The 22,493-nt window shown below is 29.6% G+C and overlaps 1 protein-coding gene across 1 annotated transcript in view; it reads left to right on the top strand.

The window, feature by feature from the left end:
- The window catches only part of LOC130674143 (urease accessory protein UreE-like), a 131,963-nt gene extending 114,674 nt beyond the window's left edge, over positions 1 to 17,289 (top strand). The window contains exon 3 of the mRNA XM_057479411.1: positions 17,234 to 17,289. Within this exon, the coding sequence (XP_057335394.1) occupies positions 17,234 to 17,289 (56 nt within the window). The remainder of the gene's footprint in view (positions 1 to 17,233) is intronic.
- Positions 17,290 to 22,493: the final 5,204 nt, after the last annotated feature.

The following is a 22,493-nucleotide window of genomic DNA, read 5'->3' as shown; positions in this document are numbered from 1 at the left end:
TAACACTTGATTTTTTGCCAATCACTTGTACTTAATGTCATTTTCTGACATCTCTAAATTTTTTTCTTTTTTTTTCTTAATCTGACATGGTTGTGATTTATATTATATTTTTGGCTCTTAAGTTTACCATTATAACTTAAGTTTTTTGAATATGTGCCATTATATTCAGTCGTTTCTGTCTTTTGTACGTTAACATATGAAGTCGTCAGCATTTGTATGCGTACTTTTTAAACAGCCGACTACTTATACTAGTACGAGCCGGCGTTGAAAAGAATTGTTATTTTTAGTCAAATCCCATACACGAATATGGCAGCATATACTTCGAAAGTACTACCACTCTAATTTTTGCCAATCACTTGTACTTTGTGTCATTTTTTGACATGTATCAATTTTTTCTTTTCTTTTTTTTAATTCAACATGTTTGTCTTTCATATTATATTTTTAGCTCTCGAGTTTACCACCATAACTAAAGTTTTTTCAATATATGCCATTATATTTAGTAGTTTTTGTCGTTTGTACGTTAACATATATAATCGTAAGCTTCTATTTGCGTCCTTTTTTAACAGCCAACTACTCATACTAGTACGAGCCGGCGTTAAAAAGAATTGTTATTTTTAGTCAAATACCATACAAGTAAATGGCGGCGGATACTTTGCAAAGTACTATCACTCAAATTTGTGCCAATCACTTGTCCTTGGTGTCATTTTTTGACATCTATAAATTTTTTCCTTCTTTTTTCCTAATCTGACATGGTTGTCTTATATATTTTATTATTGGCTCTAAAGTTTACCACCATAACTTAAGTTTTTTGACTTTGTGCGATCATGTTTAGAAGTTTTGTTTTTTTTACGTTAACATATATAATCATAAGCTTCTATTTGCGTACTTTTTTAACAGCCAACTACTCATACTAGTACGAGTTGGCGTTGAAAAGAATTGTTATTGTCAGTCAAATACCATACAAGTATATGGCGGCGGATACTTTGCAAAGTACTATCACTTAAATTTTTGCCAATTACTTGTACTTTGTGTCATTTTTCGACATCTATAAATTTTTTTCTTTTTTTTTCTCAATCTGACATGGTTGTATTCTATATTATATTTTTGGCTCTTAAGTATATTATTATTACTTAAGTTTTTTTAATATGTGCCATTATATTTAGTAGTTTTTGTCTTTTGTACGTTAACATATGAAATTGTAAGCATTTGTATGCGTAGTTTTTGTACAGCCGACTACTCATACTAGTACGAGCCGGCGTTAAAAAGAATTGTTATTTTCAGTCGAATACCATTCAAGAATATGGCGGCGGATACTTTGCAAAGTACTATCACTTAAATTTTTGCCAATCACATGTACTTTGTGTCATTTATTGACAAACATAAATATTTTCCTTTTTTTTTCTTAATCTGACATGGTTGTCTTCTATATTATATTTTTGGATCTTAAGTTTATTATTATAACTTGAGTTTTTTCAACATGAGCCATCATAATTAGTAGTTTTTGTCGTTTGTACATTAACATATAAAATTGAAAGCATTTATATGCGTACTTTTTGAACAGCCGACAACTCATACTAGTACGAGCTGGCGTTAAAAAAAATTGTTATTTTCAGTCAAATACCATACAAGTATATGGGCGTGGATAATTCGCAAAGTACTATCACTCAAATTTTAGCCGATCACTTGTCCTTGGTGTCATTTTTTGACATAATTAAATTTTTCCCTTTTTTTTTTCTCAATCTGACATAGTTGTCTTCTATTTTATATTTTTGAAACTTAAGTTTACCATCATAAGTTAAGTTTTTTTGATATAAGCCATTATATTTAGTAGTTTTTGTCGTTTGTACGTTAAAATATAAAATTGTAAGCATTTGTATGAGTACTTTTTAAACAGCTTACTACTCATACTAGTACAAGCTGGCGTTGGAAAGAATTGCTATTTTCAGTCAAATACAATACAAGTATATAGCGGCGGATACTTTGCAACGTACTATCACTTAATTTTTTGTCAATCACTTGTACTTTGTGTCATTTTTGACATCTCTAAATTTTTTTCTTTTTTTTTCTTAATCTGACATGGTTGTTTTTTATATTATATTTTTGGCTCTTAAAATTACCATCATAACTTGAGTTGTTTTACATGTGCCATTATATTTAGTAGTTTTTTTCGATTGTACGTTATCATGTAAAATTGTAATCATTTGTATGCGTACTATTTAAACAGCCGACTTCTTATACTAGTACGAGCCGGCGTTGAAAAGAATTGTTATTTTAAGTCAAATACCATAAAAGTATATGGCCGTGGATAATTTGCAAAGTACTATCACTCTAATTTGTGCCAATCACTTGTCCTTGGTGTCATTTTTTGACATCTATAAATTTTTTCCTTCTTTTTTCTTAATCTGACATGGTTGTCTTATATATTCTATTATTGGCTCTGAAGTTTACCACCATAACTTAAGTTTTTTGACTTTGTGCGATCATATTTAGAAGTTTTGTTTTTTGTACGTTAACATAGATAATCATAAGCTTCTATTTGCGTACTTTTTTAACAGCCAACTACTCATACTAGTACGAGTTGGCGTTAAAAAGAATTGTTATTGTCAGTCAAATACCATACAAGTTTATGGCGGCGGATACTTTGCAAAGTACTATCACTTAAATTTTTGCCAATCACTTGTACTTTGTGTCATTTTTTGTGATATATATAAATTTTTTTCTTTTTTTTTCTCAATCTGACATGGTTTTATTCTATATTATATTTTTGGCTCTTAAGTATATTATTATAACTTAAGTTTTTTTAATATGTGCCATTATATTTATTAGTTCTTGTCTTTTGTACGGTAACATATAAAATTGTAAGCATTTGTATGCGTAGTTTTTGTACAGCCGACTACTCATACTAGTACGAGCCGGCGTTGAAAAGAATTGTTATTTTCAGTCGAATATCATTCAAGAATATGGCGGCGCATACTTTGCAAAGTACTATCACTTAAATTTTTGCCAATCACATGTACTTTGTGTCATTTTTTGACATCTATAAATTTTTTCCTTCTTTTTTCTTAATCTGACATGGTTGTCTTATATATTTTATTATTGGCTCTGAAGTTTACCACCATAACTTAAGTATTTTGACTTTGTGCGATCATATTTAGAAGTTTTGTTTTTTGTACGTTAACATATATAATCATAAGCTTCTATTTGCGTACTTTTTTAACAGCCAACTCCTCATACTAGTACGAGTTGGCGTTAAAAAGTATTGTTATTGTCAGTCAAATACCATACAAGTATATGGCGGCGGATACTTTGCAAAGTACTATCACTTAAATTTTTGCCAATCACTTGTACTTTGCGTCATTTTTTGACATATATAAATTTTTTTCTTTTTTTTTCTCAATCTGACATGGTTGTATTCTATATTATATTTTTGGCTCTTAAGTATATTATTATAACTTAAGTTTTTTTAATATGTGCCATTATATTTAGTAGTTTTTATCTTTTGTACGTTAACATATAAAATTGTAAGCATTTGTATGCGTAGTTTTTGTACAGCCGACTACTCATACTAGTACGAGCCGGCGTTAAAAAAAATTGTTATTTTTAGTCAAATCCCATACACGAATATGGCGGCATATACTTTGGAAAGTACTACCACTCTAATTTTTGCCAAACACTTGTACTTTGTGTCATTTTTAGACATGTATAAATTTTTTTATTTTCTTGTTTTTAATCCAACATGTTTGTCTTTTATATTATATTTTTAGCTCTCGAGTTTACCACCATAACTAAAGTTTTTTCAATATATGCCATTATATTTAGTAGTTTTTGTCTTTTAAACGTTAACATATGAAATTGTAAGCATTTGTATGCGTACTTTTTGAACAGCCGACAACTCATACTAGTACGAGCCGGCGTTGAAAAGAATTGTTACTTTTAGTCAAATTCCATACAAGTATATGGCGGCGGATATTTTGCCAAGTACTATCACTTGAATTTTCGCAAATCAGTTGTACTTTGTGTCATTTTCTGTCATTCATAAATTTTTTCCTCATTTTTTCGTAATCTGACATGGTTGTCTCATATATTTCACTTTCGACTCTTAAGTTCACCACCATAACTCAAGTTTTTCGACTATGAGCCATTATATTTAGTAGTTTTTTTTTTTGTAAGTTAATATATAAAATCGTAAGCATTTATTCGCGTACTTTTTCAACAGCCGACTACTCAAACTAGTACAAGTTGGCGTTAAAAAGAATTGTTATTTTCAGTCAAATACCATACAAGTATATGGGCGTGGATAATTCGCAAAGTACTATCACTCAAATTTTAGCCGATCACTTGTCCTTGGTGTCATATTTTGACATCTATAAATTTTTTCCTTCGTTTTTCTTAATCTGACATGGTTGTCTTATATATTTTATTATTGGCTCTTAAGTTTACCACCATAACTTAAGTTTTTTGACTTTGTGCCATCATATTTAGTAGTTTCGTTTTTTGGACGTTAACATATATAATCGTAAGCTTCTATTTGCGTCCTTTTTTAACAGCCAACTACTCATACTAGTACGAGCCGGCGTTAAAAAGAATTGTTATTTTCAGTCAAATACCATACAAGTAAATGGCGGCGGATACTTTGCAAAGTACTCTCACTTGAATTTTTGCCAAACACTTGTCCTTGGTGTCATTTTTTGACATAATTAAATTTTTCCCTTTTTTTTTCTCAATCTGACATAGTTGTCTTCTATTTTATATTTTTGGCACTTAAGTTTACCATCATAAGTTAAGTTTTTTTGATATAAGCCATTATATTTAGTAGTTTTTGTCGTTTGTACGTTAACATATAAAATTGTAAGCATTTGTATGAGTACTTTTTAAACAGCTTACTACTCATACTAGTACAAGCTGGCGTTGGAAAGAATTGCTATTTTCAGTCAAATATAATAGAAGTATATAGCGGCGGATACTTTGCAACGTACTATCACTTAATTTTTCGTCAATTACTTGTACTTTGTGTCATTTTTGACATCTCTAAATTTTTTTCTTTTTTTTTCTTAATCTGACATGGTTGTTTTTTATATTATATTTTTGGCTCTTAAAATTACCATTATAACTTGAGTTGTTTTACATGTGCCATTATATTTAGTAGTTTTTTTCGATTGTACGTTATCATGTAAAATTGTAATCATTTGTATGCGTACTTTTTACACAGCCGACTTCTTATACTAGTACGAGCCGGCGTTGAAAAGAATTGTTATTTTTAGTCAAATACCATACAAGTAAATGGCGGCGGATACTTTGCAAAGTACTATCACTTAAATTTGTGCCAATCACTTGTCCTTGGTGTCATTTTTTGACATCTATAAATTTTTTTTTTTATTTTTTCTTAATCTGACATGGTAGTCTTCTATATTAAATATTTAGCTCTTAAGTTTACTACCATAACTTAAGTTTATTCAATATGTGCCATTATATTTAGTAGTTTTTGTCTTTTGTACGTTGACATATAAAATTGTAAGCATTTGTATGCGTACTTTTTAAATAGCCGACTACTCATACTAGTACGAGCCGGCGTTAAAAAGAATTGTTATTTTTAGTCAAATACCATACAAGTATATGGCGGCATATACTTTGCAAAGTACTATCACTTGAGTTTTTGCCAATCACTTGTACTTAGTGTCATTTTCTGACATCTCTAAATTTTTTTCTTTTTTTTTCTTAATCTGACATGGTTGTGATTTATATTATATGTTTGGCACTTAAGTTTACCATCATAACTTAAGTTTTTTTAACATGAGCCATCATATTTAGTAGTTTCTGTCGTTTGAACGTTAACATATAAAATTGTAATCATTTGGATGCGTACTTTTTAAACAGCCGACTACTCATACTAGTACGAGCCGACGTTAAAAAGAATTGTTATTTTTAGTCAAATTCCATACAAGTATATGGCGGCGGATATTTTGCCAATTACTGTCACTCGAATTTTTGCAAATCAGTTTTACTTTGTGTCATTTTCTGTCATTCATAAATTTTTTTCTCATTTTTTCGTAATCTGACATGGTTGTCTCATATATTTCACTTTCGACTCTTAAGTTCACCACCATAACTCAAGTTTTTTGACTATGAGCCATTATATTTAGTAGTTTTTGTCTTTTGTAAGTTAATATATAAAATCGTAAGCATTTATTCGCGTACTTTTTTAACAGCCGACTACTCATACTAGTACGAGTTGGCGTTAAAAAGAATTGTTATTTTCAGTCAAATACCATACAAGTATATAGCGGCGGATACTTTGCAAAGTACTATCACTTAAAACTTTGCCAAACACTTGTACTTCGTGTCATTTTTTGACATCTATAAATTTTTTCTTTTTTTTTTCTTGATCTGACATTCTTGTCTTCTATATTATATTTTTGGCTCTTAAGTTTATTATTATACCTTGAGTTTTTTTAACATGAGCCATCATATTTAGTCGTTTTTGTCGTTTGTACTTTAACAAATAAAATAGTAAGCATTTGTATGCGTACTTTTTGAACAGCCGACAACTCATACTAGTACTAGCTGGCGTTAAAAAAAATTGGTATTTTCAGTCAAATACCATACAAGTATATGGCCGTGGATAATTTGCAAAGTACTATCACTCGAATTTGTGCCAATCACATGTACTTTGTGTCATTTTTTGACATCTATAAATTTTTTCCTTCTTTTTTCTTAATCTGACATGGTTGTCTTATATATTTTATTATTGGCTCTGAAGTTTACCACCATAACTTAAGTATTTTGACTTTGTGCGATCATATTTAGAAGTTTTGTTTTTTGTACGTTAACATATATAATCATAAGCTTCTATTTGCGTACTTTTTTAACAGCCAACTCCTCATACTAGTACGAGTTGGCGTTAAAAAGTATTGTTATTGTCAGTCAAATACCATACGAGTATATGGCGGCGGATACTTTGCAAAGTACTATCACTTAAATTTTTGCCAATCACTTGTACTTTGTGTCATTTTTTGACATATATAAATTTTTTTCTTTTTTTTTCTCAATCTGACATGGTTGTATTCTATATTATATTTTTGGCTCTTAAGTATATTATTATAACTTAAGTTTTTTAATATGTGCCATTATATTTAGTAGTTTTTATCTTTTGTACGTTAACATATAAAATTGTAAGCATTTGTATGCGTAGTTTTTGTACAGCCGACTACTCATACTAGTACGAGCCGGCGTTAAAAAAAATTGTTATTTTTAGTCAAATCCCATACACGAATATGGCGGCATATACTTTGGAAAGTACTACCACTCTAATTTTTGCCAAACACTTGTTTTTTGTGTCATTTTTAGACATGTATAAATTTTTTTATTTTCTTGTTTTTAATCCAACATGTTTGTCTTTTATATTATATTTTTAGCTCTCGAGTTTACCACCATAACTAAAGTTTTTTCAATATATGCCATTATATTTAGTAGTTTTTGTCTTTTAAACGTTAACATATGAAATTGTAAGCATTTGTATGCGTACTTTTTGAACAGCCGACAACTCATACTAGTACGAGCCGGCGTTGAAAAGAATTGTTACTTTTAGTCAAATTCCATACAAGTATATGGCGGCGGATATTTTGCCAAGTACTATCACTTGAATTTTCGCAAATCAGTTGTACTTTGTGTCATTTTCTGTCATTCATAAATTTTTTCCTCATTTTTTCGTAATCTGACATGGTTGTCTCATATATTTCACTTTCGACTCTTAAGTTCACCACCATAACTCAAGTTTTTCGACTATGAGCCATTATATTTAGTAGTTTTTTTTTTTTGTAAGTTAATATATAAAATCGTAAGCATTTATTCGCGTACTTTTTCAACAGCCGACTACTCAAACTAGTACAAGTTGGCGTTAAAAAGAATTGTTATTTTCAGTCAAATACCATACAAGTATATAGCGGCAGATACTTTTCAAAGTACTATCACTTAAATTTTTGCCAAACACTTGTACTTTGTGTCATTTTTTGACATCTATCAATTTTTTCTTTTTTTTTTCTTAATCTGACATGCTTGTCTTCTATATTATATTTTTGGCGCTTAAGTTTATTATTATAACTTGAGTTTTTTTAACATGAGCCATTATATTTAGTAGTTTTTGTCGTTTGTACATTAACATATAAAATTGTAAGCATTTATATGCGTACTTTTTAAACAGCCGACTGCTTATACTAGTACGAGCCGGCGTTAAAAAGGATTGTTATTTTCAGTCAAATACAATACTAGTATATGGCGGCGGATACTTTGCAAAGAACTATCACTTAAATATTTGCCAATCACATGTACTTTGTGTCATTTTTTGACAAACATAAATATTTTCCTTTTTTTTTCTTAATCTGACATGGTTGTCTTCTATATTATATTTTTGGCGCTTAAGTTTATTATTATAACTTGAGTTTTTTTAACATGAGCCATCATAATTAGTAGTTTTTGTCGTTTGTACATTAACATATAAAATTGTAAGCATTTATATGCGTACTTATTGAACAGCCTACTACTCATACTAGTACGAGCTGGCGTTAAAATTAATTGTTATTTTCAGTCGAATACCATACAAGTATATAGCGGCGGATACTTTGCAAAGTACTATCACTTCAATTTTTGCCGTTCACTTGTACTTTGTGTCATTTTTCGACATCTATAAATTTTTTCTTTTTTTTTTCATAATCTGACATGGTTGTCTTCTATATTATATATTTGGCTCTTAAGTTCACCATTATAACTTGAGTTTTTTTATATGTGCCATTATATTTAGTAGTTGTTTCTTTTTGTACGTTAACATATAGAATTGTAAGCATTTGTATGCGTACTTTTTAAACAGCCGACTACTTATACTAGTACGAGCCGGCGTTGAAAAGAATTGTTATTTTTAGTCAAATCCCATACACGAATATGGCAGCATATACTTTGGAAAGTACTACCACTTTAATTTTTGCCAATCACTTGTACTTTGTGTCATTTTTTGACATGTATCAATTTTTTCTTTTCTTTTTTTTAATTCAACATGTTTGTCTTTTATATTATATTTTTAGCTCTCGAGTTTACCACCATAACTAAAGTTTTTTCAATATATGCCATTATATTTAGTAGTTTTTGTCGTTTGTACGTTAACATATATAATCGTAAGCTTCTATTTGCGTCCTTTTTTAACAGCCAACTACTCATACTAGTACGAGCCGGCGTTAAAAAGAATTGTTATTTTCAGTCAAATACCATACAAGTAAATGGCGGCGGATACTTTGCAAAGTACTATCACTTAAATTTGTGCCAATCACTTGTCCTTGGTGTCATTTTTTGACATCTATAAATTTTTTCCTTCTTTTTTCTTAATCTGACATGGTTGTCTTATATATTTTATTATTGGCTCTGAAGTTTACCACCATAACTTAAGTTTTTTGACTTTGTGCGATCATGTTTAGAAAATTTGTTTTTTTTACGTTAACATATATAATCATAAGCTTCTATTTGCGTACTCTTTTAACAGCCAACTACTCATACTAGTACGAGTTGGCGTTGAAAAGAATTGTTATTGTCAGTCAAATACCATCCAAGTATATGGCGGCGGATACTTTGCAAAGTACTATCACTTAAATTTTTGCCAATCACTTGTACTTTGTGTCATTTTTTGACATATATAAATTTTTTTCTTTTTTTTTCTCAATCTGACATGGTTGTATTCTATATTATATTTTTGGCTCTTAAGTATATTATTATAACTTAAGTTTTTTTAATATGTGCCATTATATTTATTAGTTTTTGTCTTTTGTACGTTAACATATAAAATTGTAAGCATTTGTATGCGTAGTTTTTGTACAGCCGACTACTCATACTAGTACGAGCCGGCGTTAAAAAGAATTGTTATTTTCAGTCGAATACCATTCAAGTATATGGCGGCGGATACTTTGCAAAGTACTATCACTTAAATTTTTGCCAATCACATGTACTTTGTGTCATTTTTTAACAAACATAAATATTTTCCTTTTTTTAACTTAATCTGACATGGTTGTCTTCTATATTATATTTTTGGCTCTTAAGTTTATTATTATAACTTGAGTTTTTTTAACATGAGCCATCATAATTAGTAGTTTTTGTCGTTTGTACATTAACATATAAAATTGTAAGCATCTATATGCGTACTTTTTGAACAGCCGACAACTCATACTAGTACGAGCTGGCGTTAAAAAAAATTGTTATTTTCAGTCAAATACCATACAAGTATATGGCCGTGGATAATTCGCAAAGTACTATCACTCAAATTTTAGCCGATCACTTGTCCTTGGTGGAATTTTTTGACATCTATAAATTTTTTCCTTCTTTTTTCTTAATCTGACATGGTTGTCTTATATATTTTATTATTGGCTCTGAAGTTTACCACCATAACTTAAGTTTTTTGACTTTGTGCGATCATATTTAGAAGTTTTGTTTTTTGTACGTTAACATATATAATCATAAGCTTCTATTTGCGTACTTTTTTAACAGCCAACTACTCATACTAGTACGAGTTGGCGTTAAAAAGTATTGTTATTGTCAGTCAAATACTACACGAGTATATGGCGGCGGATACTTTGCAAAGTACTATCACTTCAATTTTTGCCAATCACTTGTACTTTGTGTCATTTTTTGACATATATAAATTTTTTCTTTTTTTTTCTCAATCTGACATGGTTGTATTCTATATTATATTTTTGGCTCTTAAGTATAGTATTATAACTTAAGTTTTTTTAATATGTGCCATTATATTTAGTAGTTTTTGTCTTTTGTACGTTAACATATAAAATTGTTAGCATTTGTATGCGTAGTTTTTAAACAGCCGACTACTCACACTAGTACAAGCTGGCGTTGGAAAGAATTGCTATTTTCAGTCAAATACAATACAAGTATATAGCGGCGGATACTTTGCAACGTACTATCACTTAATTTTTTGTCAATCACTTGTACTTTGTGTCATTTTTGACATCTCTAAATTTTTTTCTTTTTTTTTCTTAATCTGACATGGTTGTTTTTTATATTATATTTTTGGCTCTTAAGTTTACCATTATAACTTGGGTTGTTTTACATGTGCCATTATATTTAGTAGTTTTTATCGATTGTACGTTATCATGTAAAATTGTAATCATTTGTATGCGTACTTTTTAAACAGCCGACTTCTTATACTAGTACGAGCCGGCGTTAAAAAGAATTATTATTTTCAGTCAAATACCATACAAGTAAATGGCGGCGGATACTTTGCAAAGTACTCTCACTTGAATTTTTGCCAAATACTTGTCCTTGGTGTCATTTTTTGACATAATTAAATTTTTCCCTTTTTTTCTCTCAATCTGACATAGTTGTCTTCTATATTATATTTTTGGCACTTAAGTTTACCATCATAACTTAAGTTTTTTCAATATGAGCCATTATATTTAGTAGTTTTTGTCGTTTGTACGTTAACATATAAAATTGTAAGCATTTGTATGATTACTTTTTAAACAGCCGACTACTCATACTAGTACGAGCTGGCGTTAAAAAGAATTGTTATTTTCAGTCAAATACAATACAAGTATATAGCGGCGGATACTTTGCAACGTACTATCACTTAATTTTTTGTCAATCACTTGTACTTTGTGTCATTTTTGACATCTCTAAATTTTTTCCTTTTTTTTTCTTAATCCAACATGGTTGTTTTTTATATTATATTTTTGGCTCTTAAGTTTACCATTATAACTTGAGTTTTTTTATATGTGCCATTATATTCAGTAGTTTTTTTCGATTGTACGTTATCATGTAAAATTGTAAACATTTGTATGCGTACATTTTAAACAGCCGACTTCTTATACTAGTACGAGCCGGCGTTAAAAAGAATTGTTATTTTCAGTCAAATACCATACAAGTAAATGGCGGCGGATACTTTGCAAAGTACTATCACTTGAAATTTTGCCAAATACTTGTCCTTGGTGTCATTTTTTGACATAATTAAATTTTTCCCTTTTTTTCTCTCAATCTGACAAAGTTGTCTTCTATATTATATTTTTGGCACTTAAGTTTACCATCATAACTTAAGTTTTTTCAATATAAGCCATTATATTTAGTAGTTTGTGTCGTTTGTACGTTAACATATAAAATTGTAACCATTTGTATGATTACTTTTTAAACAGCCGACTACTCATACTAGTACGAGCTGGCGTTAAAAAGAATTGTTATTTTCAGTCAAATACAATACAAGTATATAGCGGCGGATACTTTGCAACGTACTATCACTTAATTTTTTGTCAATCACTTGTACTTTGTGTCATTTTTGACATCTCTAAATTTTTTCCTTTTTTTTTCTTAATCCAACATGGTTGTTTTTTATATTATATTTTTGGCTCTTAAGTTTACCATTATAACTTGAGTTTTTTTATATGTGCCATTATATTCAGTAGTTTTTTTCGATTGTACGTTATCATGTAAAATTGTAAACATTTGTATGCGTACATTTTAAACAGCCGACTTCTTATACTAGTACGAGCCGGCGTTAAAAAGAATTGTTATTTTCAGTCAAATACCATACAAGTAAATGGCGGCGGATACTTTGCAAAGTACTCTCACTTGAATTTTTGCCAAATACTTGTCCTTGGTGTCATTTTTTGACATAATCAAATTTTTCCCTTTTTTTCTCTCAATCTGACATAGTTGTCTTCTATATTATATTTTTGGCACTTTAGTTTACCATCATAACTTAAGTTTTTTCAATATAAGCCATTATATTTAGTAGTTTTTGTCGTTTGTACGTTAACATATAAAATTGTAAGCATTTGTATGATTACTTTTTAAACAGCCGACTACTCATACTAGTACGAGCTGGCGTTAAAAAGAATTGTTATTTTCAGTCAAATACAATACAAGTATATAGCGGCGGATACTTTGCAACGTACTATCACTTAATTTTTTGTCAATCACTTGTACTTTGTGTCATTTTTGACATCTCTAAATTTTTTCCTTTTTTTTTCTTAATCCAACATGGTTGTTTTTTATATTATATTTTTGGCTCTTAAGTTTACCATTATAACTTCAGTTTTTTCATATGTGCCATTATATTCAGTAGTTTTTTTCGATTGTACGTTATCATGTAAAATTGTAAACATTTGTATGCGTACTTTTTAAACAGCCGACTTCTTATACTAGTACGAGCCGGCGTTGAAAAGCATTGTTATTTTCAGTCAAATACCATACAAGTATATGGCCGTGGATAATTTGCAAAGTACTATCACTCAAATTTGTGCCAATCGCTTGTCCTTGGTGTTATTTTTTGACATCTATAAATTTTTTCTTCTTTTTTCTTAATCTGACATGGTTGTCTTATATTTTTTATTATTGGCTCTGAAGTTTACCACCATAACTTAAGTTTTTTGACTTTGTGCGATCATATTTAGAAGTTTTGTTTTTTGTACGTTAACATCTATAATCATAAGCTTCTATTTGCGTACTTTTTTAACAGCCAACTACTCATACTAGTACGAGTTGGCGTTAAAAAGGATTGTTATTGTCAGTCAAATACCATACGGGTATACGGCGGCGGATACTTTGCAAAGTACTATCACTCAAATTTTCGCCAATCACTGGTACTTTGTGTCATTTTTTGACATATATAATTTTTTTTCTTTTTTTTTTTCAATCTGACATGGTTGTATCCTATATTATATTTTTGGCTCTTAAGTATATTATTATAACTTAAGTTTTTTTAATATGTGCCATTATATTTAGTAGTTTTTGTCTTTTGTACGTTAACATATAAAATTGTAAGCATTTTTATGCGTAGTTTTTGTACAGCCGACTACTCATACTAGTACGAGCCGGCGTTAAAAAGAATTGTTATTTTCAGTCGAGGACCATACAAGTATATGGCAGCGGATACTTTGCAAAGTACTATCACTTAAATTTTTGCCAATCACATGTACTTCGTGTCATTTTTTGACAAACATAAATATTTTCCTTTTTTTTTCTTAATCTGACATGGTTGTCTTCTATATTATATTTTTGGCTCTTAAGTTCACCATTATAACTTGAGTTTTTTTAATATGTGCCATTATATTTAGTAGTTTTCGTCTTTTGTACGTTAACATATAAAATTGTAAGCATTTTTATGCGTAGTTTTCGTACAGCCGACTACTCATACTAGTACGAGCCGGCGTTGAAAAGAATTGTTATTTTCAGTCAAATACCATACAAGTATATGGCGGTGGATAATTCGCAAAGTACTATCACTCAAATTTTTGCCAATCACTTGTTCTTGGTGCACTAGTTTTTTAATCTGACATGGTTGTCTCATATATTTTACTTTCGACTCTTAAGTTCACCGCCATAACTCAAGTTTTTTGACTATGAGCCGTTATATTTAGTAGTTTTTGTCTTTCGTAAGTTAATATATAAAATCGTAAGCTTTTATTCGCGTACTTTTTTAACAGCCGACTACTCATACTAGTACGAGTTGGCGTAAAAATGAATTGTTATTTTCAGTCAAATACCATACAAGTATATGGCGGTGGATAATTCGCAAAGTACTATCACTCAAATTTTTGCCAATCACTTGTCCTTGGTGTCATTTTTTGTCATCTATAAATTTTTTCCTTCTTTTTTCTTAATCTGACATGGTTGTCTTATATATTTCATTATTGGCTCTTAAGTTTACTACCAAAACTTGAGTTTTTTGACTATGTTACATTATATTTAGTAGTTTTCGTTCTATGTACGTTAACATATAAAATCGTAAGCTTTGATTTGCGTACTTTTTGAACAGCCGACTTCTCATACTAGTACGAGCCGGCGTTGAAAAGAATTGTTATTTTCAGTCAAATACCATACAAGTATATGGCGGTGGATAATTCGCAAAGTACTATCACTCAAATTTTTGCCAATCACTTGTTCTTGGTGCACTAGTTTTTTAATCTGACATGGTTGTCTCATATATTTTACTTTCGACTCTTAAGTTCACCGCCATAACTCAAGTTTTTTGACTATGAGCCGTTATATTTAGTAGTTTTTGTCTTTCGTAAGTTAATATATAAAATCGTAAGCTTTTATTCGCGTACTTTTTTAACAGCCGACTACTCATACTAGTACGAGTTGGCGTAAAAATGAATTGTTATTTTCAGTCAAATACCATACAAGTATATGGCGGTGGATAATTCGCAAAGTACTATCACTCAAATTTTTGCCAATCACTTGTCCTTGGTGTCATTTTTTGTCATCTATAAATTTTTTCCTTCTTTTTTCTTAATCTGACATGGTTGTCTTATATATTTCATTATTGGCTCTTAAGTTTACCACCAAAACTTGAGTTTTTTGACTATGTTACATTATATTTAGTAGTTTTCGTTCTATGTACGTTAACATATAAAATCGTAAGCTTTGATTTGCGTACTTTTTGAACAGCCGACTTCTCATACTAGTACGAGCCGGCGTTGAAAAGAATTGTTACTTTTAGTCAAATTCCATACAAGTATATTGCGCTGGATAATTCGCAAAGTACTATCACTCAAATTTTTGCCAATCACTTGTTCTTGGTGTCATTTTTTGACATCTATAAATTTTTTCCTTCTTTTTTCTTAATCTGACATGGTTGTCTTATATATTTTATTATTGGCTGTTAAGTTAACTGTTGGATTCTCTGTACAAAAATCAATCTTTATTCTTATATATACTTTATTTAATTATTTCTCTTTACTAAATATTCTGTTCGAAATATTATTTCGAACAGTGCCGCATTTAAGTCGTAGTATATATATTTGAGTTGAGTTCAAAATGTGTATATGTTTACTTAAGGAAAAGAAAGCTAGCATGGATCAAATTTTATGACCTTCGGTACTTGGGTCGACGAGAGATTCCAAGTAAATGCAAGGCAATATGTTTTTCTTCATTTGCACTCATATATATATATTTTGAACTTAGAGATCTTCGTTATACAAAAAGAGGAGAGGTTGGTGGACCTCAGTGTTCAATAATATTAAAAGAATAAGTTAGTCTATGCTAAATCTGTTTCGAGTGAAGACATACCCTAGAGCGCGTATTTTAATAAAAGATATAATATTCATTTGTTTAATAAATTGATTTGTTTCATTCCCGATTACCATACCTGAATTCCCAACACGTTATGGGCCCAGAATACGCCGTGTATTAAAATCGTGAAAGAAAGATTAATTTATCAAAAGAAAAAAATTGAATAGTATAAAAATTTGAAAATCATCTTACATCAAATCTACTATTAAATTTTCTAATTTTAATATTGAAGTGCATGTGATTTTAAATGATTAAAATAATTAAACAAAAATAAATTATAAATAATCATTTTCAAATAAAATAAAATTAAATATAATTCTTGATAATAATGTGCTGAATAATAATTACATAATGAATAGTGATAAAATTTTGAGTTTAGTTTACTTCAATAGTTTGTGCCCTCATTATATAAAGTGATTATAGCTGAGCCTCAAATAAATTGAAAGAAAAAAAAAAAAAAAAGAAGATTCTTCAATTTTACACGTCTGATTGTCTTACAAACAGAGCGATTATTGCTCAAAGTTTTGATAGTCTCCAGAGACGAATCAAATTGTCCTGAGCAAAAGGCGGAGAATTTATTTTAGAAAAAAAAGAAGTTTCATCCAGATGACAACAAACGTAAGCGTTTTAGGAGTGATAGAAGGGGTCATACACAGTCCTGTACAGCGGTGTCAAAGCTGTAGAAGTCAGGCATGGTGGTCATTTCAGATAAGAAAGGGGTAAAAATTAATAAAGGTGGTATACCCATCATGGAAGGTAAGCCCTCTAATAATTTTATTCAGATCGGCTCCACAGTTTAAATACATAAAGCTCTTTCTGTCGCTCAAGAAATAATAAGACGAATTATAGTACATAGCATGAAAGACTAGGTCATATAAGTGAGCATAAATTTGTTAAATCAAAGAATCATATTATGATTGAAACTTAAGGCAGATAATAGAAATCATTTGTAATAATTAAATATGAAAAGTGTGCGTTAAAAGAAAACAAACTCGATTATCATTCAAAACGTTTAAAAATCGAAATCATGTTAGGAGCTCAATATTCATTGTACATTCGGATGTACTATAGTCCAATCATTCCGACGGCTCTAAAAAAAATAAAAAAATAAAAAAATATTTTGTCCGATTTCTAGATCATTAAACTCATTACTGTGTATAGTATATTAAATTAAATATAGATTTAACTCAGTTACAAACGAGTGAGGTTCAATTTAATGTCAAACAAGTTTATTGATGTACATTAAAATTGGTAGAGAATATTTATTTGAAGTTCAGATAAAATTTCTGGATAATGCAGTACTTACTACAACATATTCAATTGATAATGTTCCGAGTAGGGCATTGAATCAATCTCGAACACCATATGAAATGTGGTATAATAAAAAGGCTATCAACCAAGTAATTTTAAGTGTTTGGTTCATTGTGTATATACACAAGAAAACTAACAGAAATAAATTTGGTGAAAAAAAAAAAAAAAAAAAAAAAAAATCATCAAAGGGAATTCTGGTAGATTATGAACCAAACGGGTACAGAGTTTTCGAAATTGAGAGTGAAAAATACGTGGTAGTGAGAGACGTTATTGTAGACAAAAGAAAAATTTTTTTCTAGACCGAAAATAACATCTGTTCATGTTGACGATATCTTGTCATGAAACTGGTGTCACTAACAAAATGTTAAACTCAGGTAAAGTAACTGTAGTCCCTAACAGTATGTTAAACCCAGATAAAATAACTGGTGTCACTAACGTAATGTTAAACTCAGCTAAAGAAACTGTAGTCACTAACTAATTGTTAAACTCAGTCAATCATTCGAGTAGTCACTAACGTAATGTTAAACTCAGGTAAAGAAACTGTAGTCACTAACTAATTGTTAAACTCAGTCAATCATTCGAGTTTTCACGGACGAAATTTAAACTCAGGTAATGAAACTGTAGTCACTAACGAATTGTTAAACTCAGTCAATCATTGGCCTGAATGAATCTGATACGGGCAAATCAGATGGGTTAGTCAAATCTGGTCATGATAAACCAGATTGTGTAGATAAATCTGATAATAATAAATCAGATAGTTCAAAGAAATCTGATAGTAGTAAATCAGATAGTTTAAATAAATCTGATAGTAGATAAATCAGATAGTATAAGTAAATCTGATAATAATAAATCAGATAGTTTAACTAAATCTGATATCGATAAATCAGATAGTTTGAATAAATCTGATAATAATAAATCAGATAGTTCAAAGAAATCTGATAGTAGTAAATCAGATAGTTTAAATAAATCTGATAGTAGATAAATCAGATAGTTTAAATAAATCTGATATTAATAAATCAGATAGTATAAGTAAATCTGATAATAATAAATCAGATAGTTTAACTAAATCTGATATTGATAAATCAGATAGTTTGAATAAATCTGATAATGATAAATTAGGTAGTTAAAATAAATCTGATACTAATAAATCAGATGATGTAAGTGTAAGTGAATCTGATAATGATAAATCAGATACTTTAAATAAATCTGATAGTAGTAAATCGGATAGTGTCAGTAAATTTGGTAATGACAAACCAGATAGTTTGAATGAATCTGATAATGGTAAATCAGATAGTTTAGATAAATCTGATATTAATGAATCAGATCGTGTAAATAAACCTGATGCTGATAAATCAGATAGTGTAGATAAATCTGATATTAATAAATCAGAGCTTAGATAAATCTGATCTTAATAAATCAGATAGCTTAGATAAATCTGATATTAATAAATCAGATAGTGTAAGTTAATCTGGTTATGATAAACCAGATAGTTTAAGTATATCTGATAACGATAAATCAGATTTAATAGATAAAGTAAATAATCATAAAGATAATAAAATTCCTAAGTTACATAATAGGAATAAATCAGAAGCCAGTTGTAGGAGGAGTAATAGGATCAGAGGCCGTCCTCAGATTTCGTATAATGAAAATAGTTTACCTAACGATTGTATGCTATCTGCTCAATCAATAATGCATAAAATTCCTAGTTCGTATAAATGAAATTAAAAAATAGGAATGATAGGGTTGAGTGGGAACGAGCTGTTAAAAGTGAACTCGATTCACTTCGTATTAATAATACTTGGACATTGGTACCAAGACCTAAAGATAAAAACATTGTAGACTGTAAGTGGATATTTACAATAAAAAATGATGAGTTTGGAAATCCACATAAATATGAAGCTCGATTAGTTGCTAGAGGTTTTAGTCAAGAATATATGGTAGACTATGATAAAACTTTTGCGCCAGTTGCTAGAATTGCTAGTTTGAGATTCATAGTTGCACTTGCCAATCAGAATAATCTGTTACTGCATCATTTGGATGTGAAGACAGCCTTTTTGAATGGCAAATTAAAAGAAGAAATTTATATAAAAATACCTGAGGGAGTCAAATGCGATAAAAATCAGGTGTGCAGATTATACAAAGCTCTGTATGGTTTAAAGCAGGCTGCACGCTGCTGGTTTGAAGCATTTGAGTCTACATTAAAAGAATTAACTTTTCAAAATTCTTCTGTAGATCGTTGTATTTATATTTTAGATTTAAGAGATGTCTTAAAGAACATTTATCTAGTGTTATATGTTGATGATCTTGTTGTAGCAACTTCAGATATAAATACTATGGATAGTTTGAAAGAGTATTTGATGAATAAATTTCAGATGGTCAATTTAAAAGAAATTAGATTATTTTTAGGCATAAAGTTACAAGAACGGATAATGTTATAACATTAGATCAAAATGCATACATCAATTCAGTCTTAAATAAATTTAATATGCATGATTGTAAGTATGTAACTACGCCACTAGAAATTAAAATTGACTATGAAGGTTTAAATTCAGATGAAAATTATGATGCGCCATGTAAAAGTGTTATTGGTTGTATAATGTACTTAATGGTTTGTACACGACCAGATTTAAGTATATCAGTAAATATCGTAAGTAGATATATGAATAAAAACAATAAAACACTGTGGCAGTATCTGAAAAGAATATTAAGATATTTAAAAGGTTCTAGTAATATTAGATTAACATTTACTCGAAATAATTATAAAGAAATAATCAGCGGTTATGTAGACGCAGATTGGGCAGATGATAGAAATGATAGAAAAAAGTACAACCGGTTATTTATTTAAGTTATTTGATCATTGTACTGTTTGCTGAGCATCTAAACGACAGGCATCTGTGGCAGGTTCAACATCAGAAGCTGAATATATGGCTCTGTATGGAGCTGCAGGAGAGGCACTGTGGTTACGCTCTTTTGTGGAAAGTATAAAGATAGTTATATTAGGGCCAATAGTAATTTTTGAAGCTAACAATGGTTGTATTAGTATCGCGAACAATCCATCAAGTCATAAAAGATCGAAAAATATCGATATAAAATATCATTGCTTTCGTGACAAAGTAGAGCACGGTTTATTAAAACTAATTTATATGTCTACAGATCAACAAATTGCTGATGCACTGACCAATTATTTGGCTGAAGCAAAATTTGTGGAATTCAGAACACAAATGGATTTGAAATAATTTTAAAGAATATATTTATGTTGTATATATTGTATGTATATATATATATTATAGACTGTATGATTGAAATATTTAAGATAAATGGTCGGATTAGGTTTTTCTGGGTTTTCCTAATCCCTTTGCAAATTAGTTGGGCCATAATGTTCGCACCCCCAGATTGCGTGAAAGGATATGTATTTACAATTTAGTTTTAGAAGTTAATTGATATAATGAGTTTATTGTAAAGGTATCATTAATTATTAGTATTATGATTATGTAAGCTAATTTAATCTTAATTTTATTTCATTTTAAAGATTAATTTTTGAGGGGGCGTGTTGGATTCTCTGTACAAAAATCAATCTTTATTCTTATATATACTTTATTTAATTATTTCTCTTTACTAAATATTCTGTTCGAAATATTATTTCGAACAGTGCCGCATTTAAGTCGTAGTATATATATTTGAGTTGAGTTCAAAATGTGTATATGTTTACTTAAGGAAATGAAAGCTAGCATGGATCAAATTTTATGACCTTAGGTACTTGGGTCGACGAGAGATTCCAAGTAAATGCAAGGCAATATGTTTTTCTTCATTTGCACTCATATATATATATTTTGAACTTAGAGATCTTTGTTATACAAAAAGAGGAGAGGTTGGTGGACCTCAGTGTTAAATAATATTAAAAGAATAAGTTAGTCTAAGCTAAATCTCTTTCGAGTGAAGACATACCCTAGAGCGCGTATTTTAATAAAAGATATAATATTCATTTGTTTAATAAATTGATTTGTTTCATTCACGATTACCATACCTGAATTCCCAACATTAACCACCACAACTCAAGTTTTTTGACTATGTGTCATTATATTTAGTAGTTTTTGTCTTTCGTAAGTTAACATATAAAATCGTAAGCTTTTATTTGCGTAATTTTTGAACAGCCGACTACTCATACTATTACGTGCCGGCGTTAAGAAGAATTGTTATTTTCAGTCAAGTTCCATACAAGTATGTGGCAGCGGATAATTTGCAAAGTACTATCACTCGAATTTTTGCCAATCACTTGTACTTTGTGTCATTTTTTGTCATTCACAAATTTTTTCTTTTTTTTTTTTCTTAATCTGTTAGGTTGTCTCATATATCTTATTTTTGGCTCTTAAGTTTAGCATCATAACTTAAGTTTTTTGACTTTGTGCCATCAAATTTAGTAGTTTTTTTTTTTTGTACGTTAACATATTAAACCGTTAGCTTTTATTTGCGTACTTTTTTAACAGCTGATTACTTATACTAGTACGAGTTGGCGTCAAAATGAATTGTTATTTTTAGTTATATACCATACAAGTATACGGCAGTGAATACTTTGCAAAGTACTATCAGACAAATTTTTGTCAATCACTTGTACTTCGTTTGATTTTTTGTCATTCATAGAAGTTTTTTTTTTTTTTTTTAATTTGACATGGTTGTCTTATATATTATATTTTTGGCTTTCAAGTTTACCACTATAACTTAAGTTTTTTTACTATGTGCCATTATATTCAGTAGTTTTTGTCTTTTGTACGTTAACATATAAAGTCGTAAGCATTTGTATGCGTACTTTTTGAACAGCCTACTACTCATACTAGTACGTGCCGGCGTTAAAATGAATTGTTATTTTCAGTCAAATACCATACAAGTATATGGCGGTGGATAATTCGCAAAGTACTATCTCTCAAATTTTTGCCAATCACTTGTCCTTGGTGTCATTTTTCGACATTTATAAATTTTTTCCTCTTTTGTCTTAATCTGACATGGTTGTCTCATATATTTTATTATCGTCTCTTAAGTTTACCACCTTCACTTTAGTTTTTTAACTTTGTGCCATCATATTTAGTAGTTTTTTTCTTTTGTAAGTTAACATATATAATCGTAAGCTTCTATTT

The sequence above is a fragment of the Microplitis mediator genome, chromosome 9 (assembly GCF_029852145.1).
Source record: "Microplitis mediator isolate UGA2020A chromosome 9, iyMicMedi2.1, whole genome shotgun sequence".
In the NCBI taxonomy this organism is placed as follows: Eukaryota; Metazoa; Arthropoda; class Insecta; order Hymenoptera; family Braconidae; genus Microplitis; species Microplitis mediator.
Note: the sequence above shows the minus strand (reverse complement) of the source record. Positions and strands in the feature narration are given on the sequence as shown.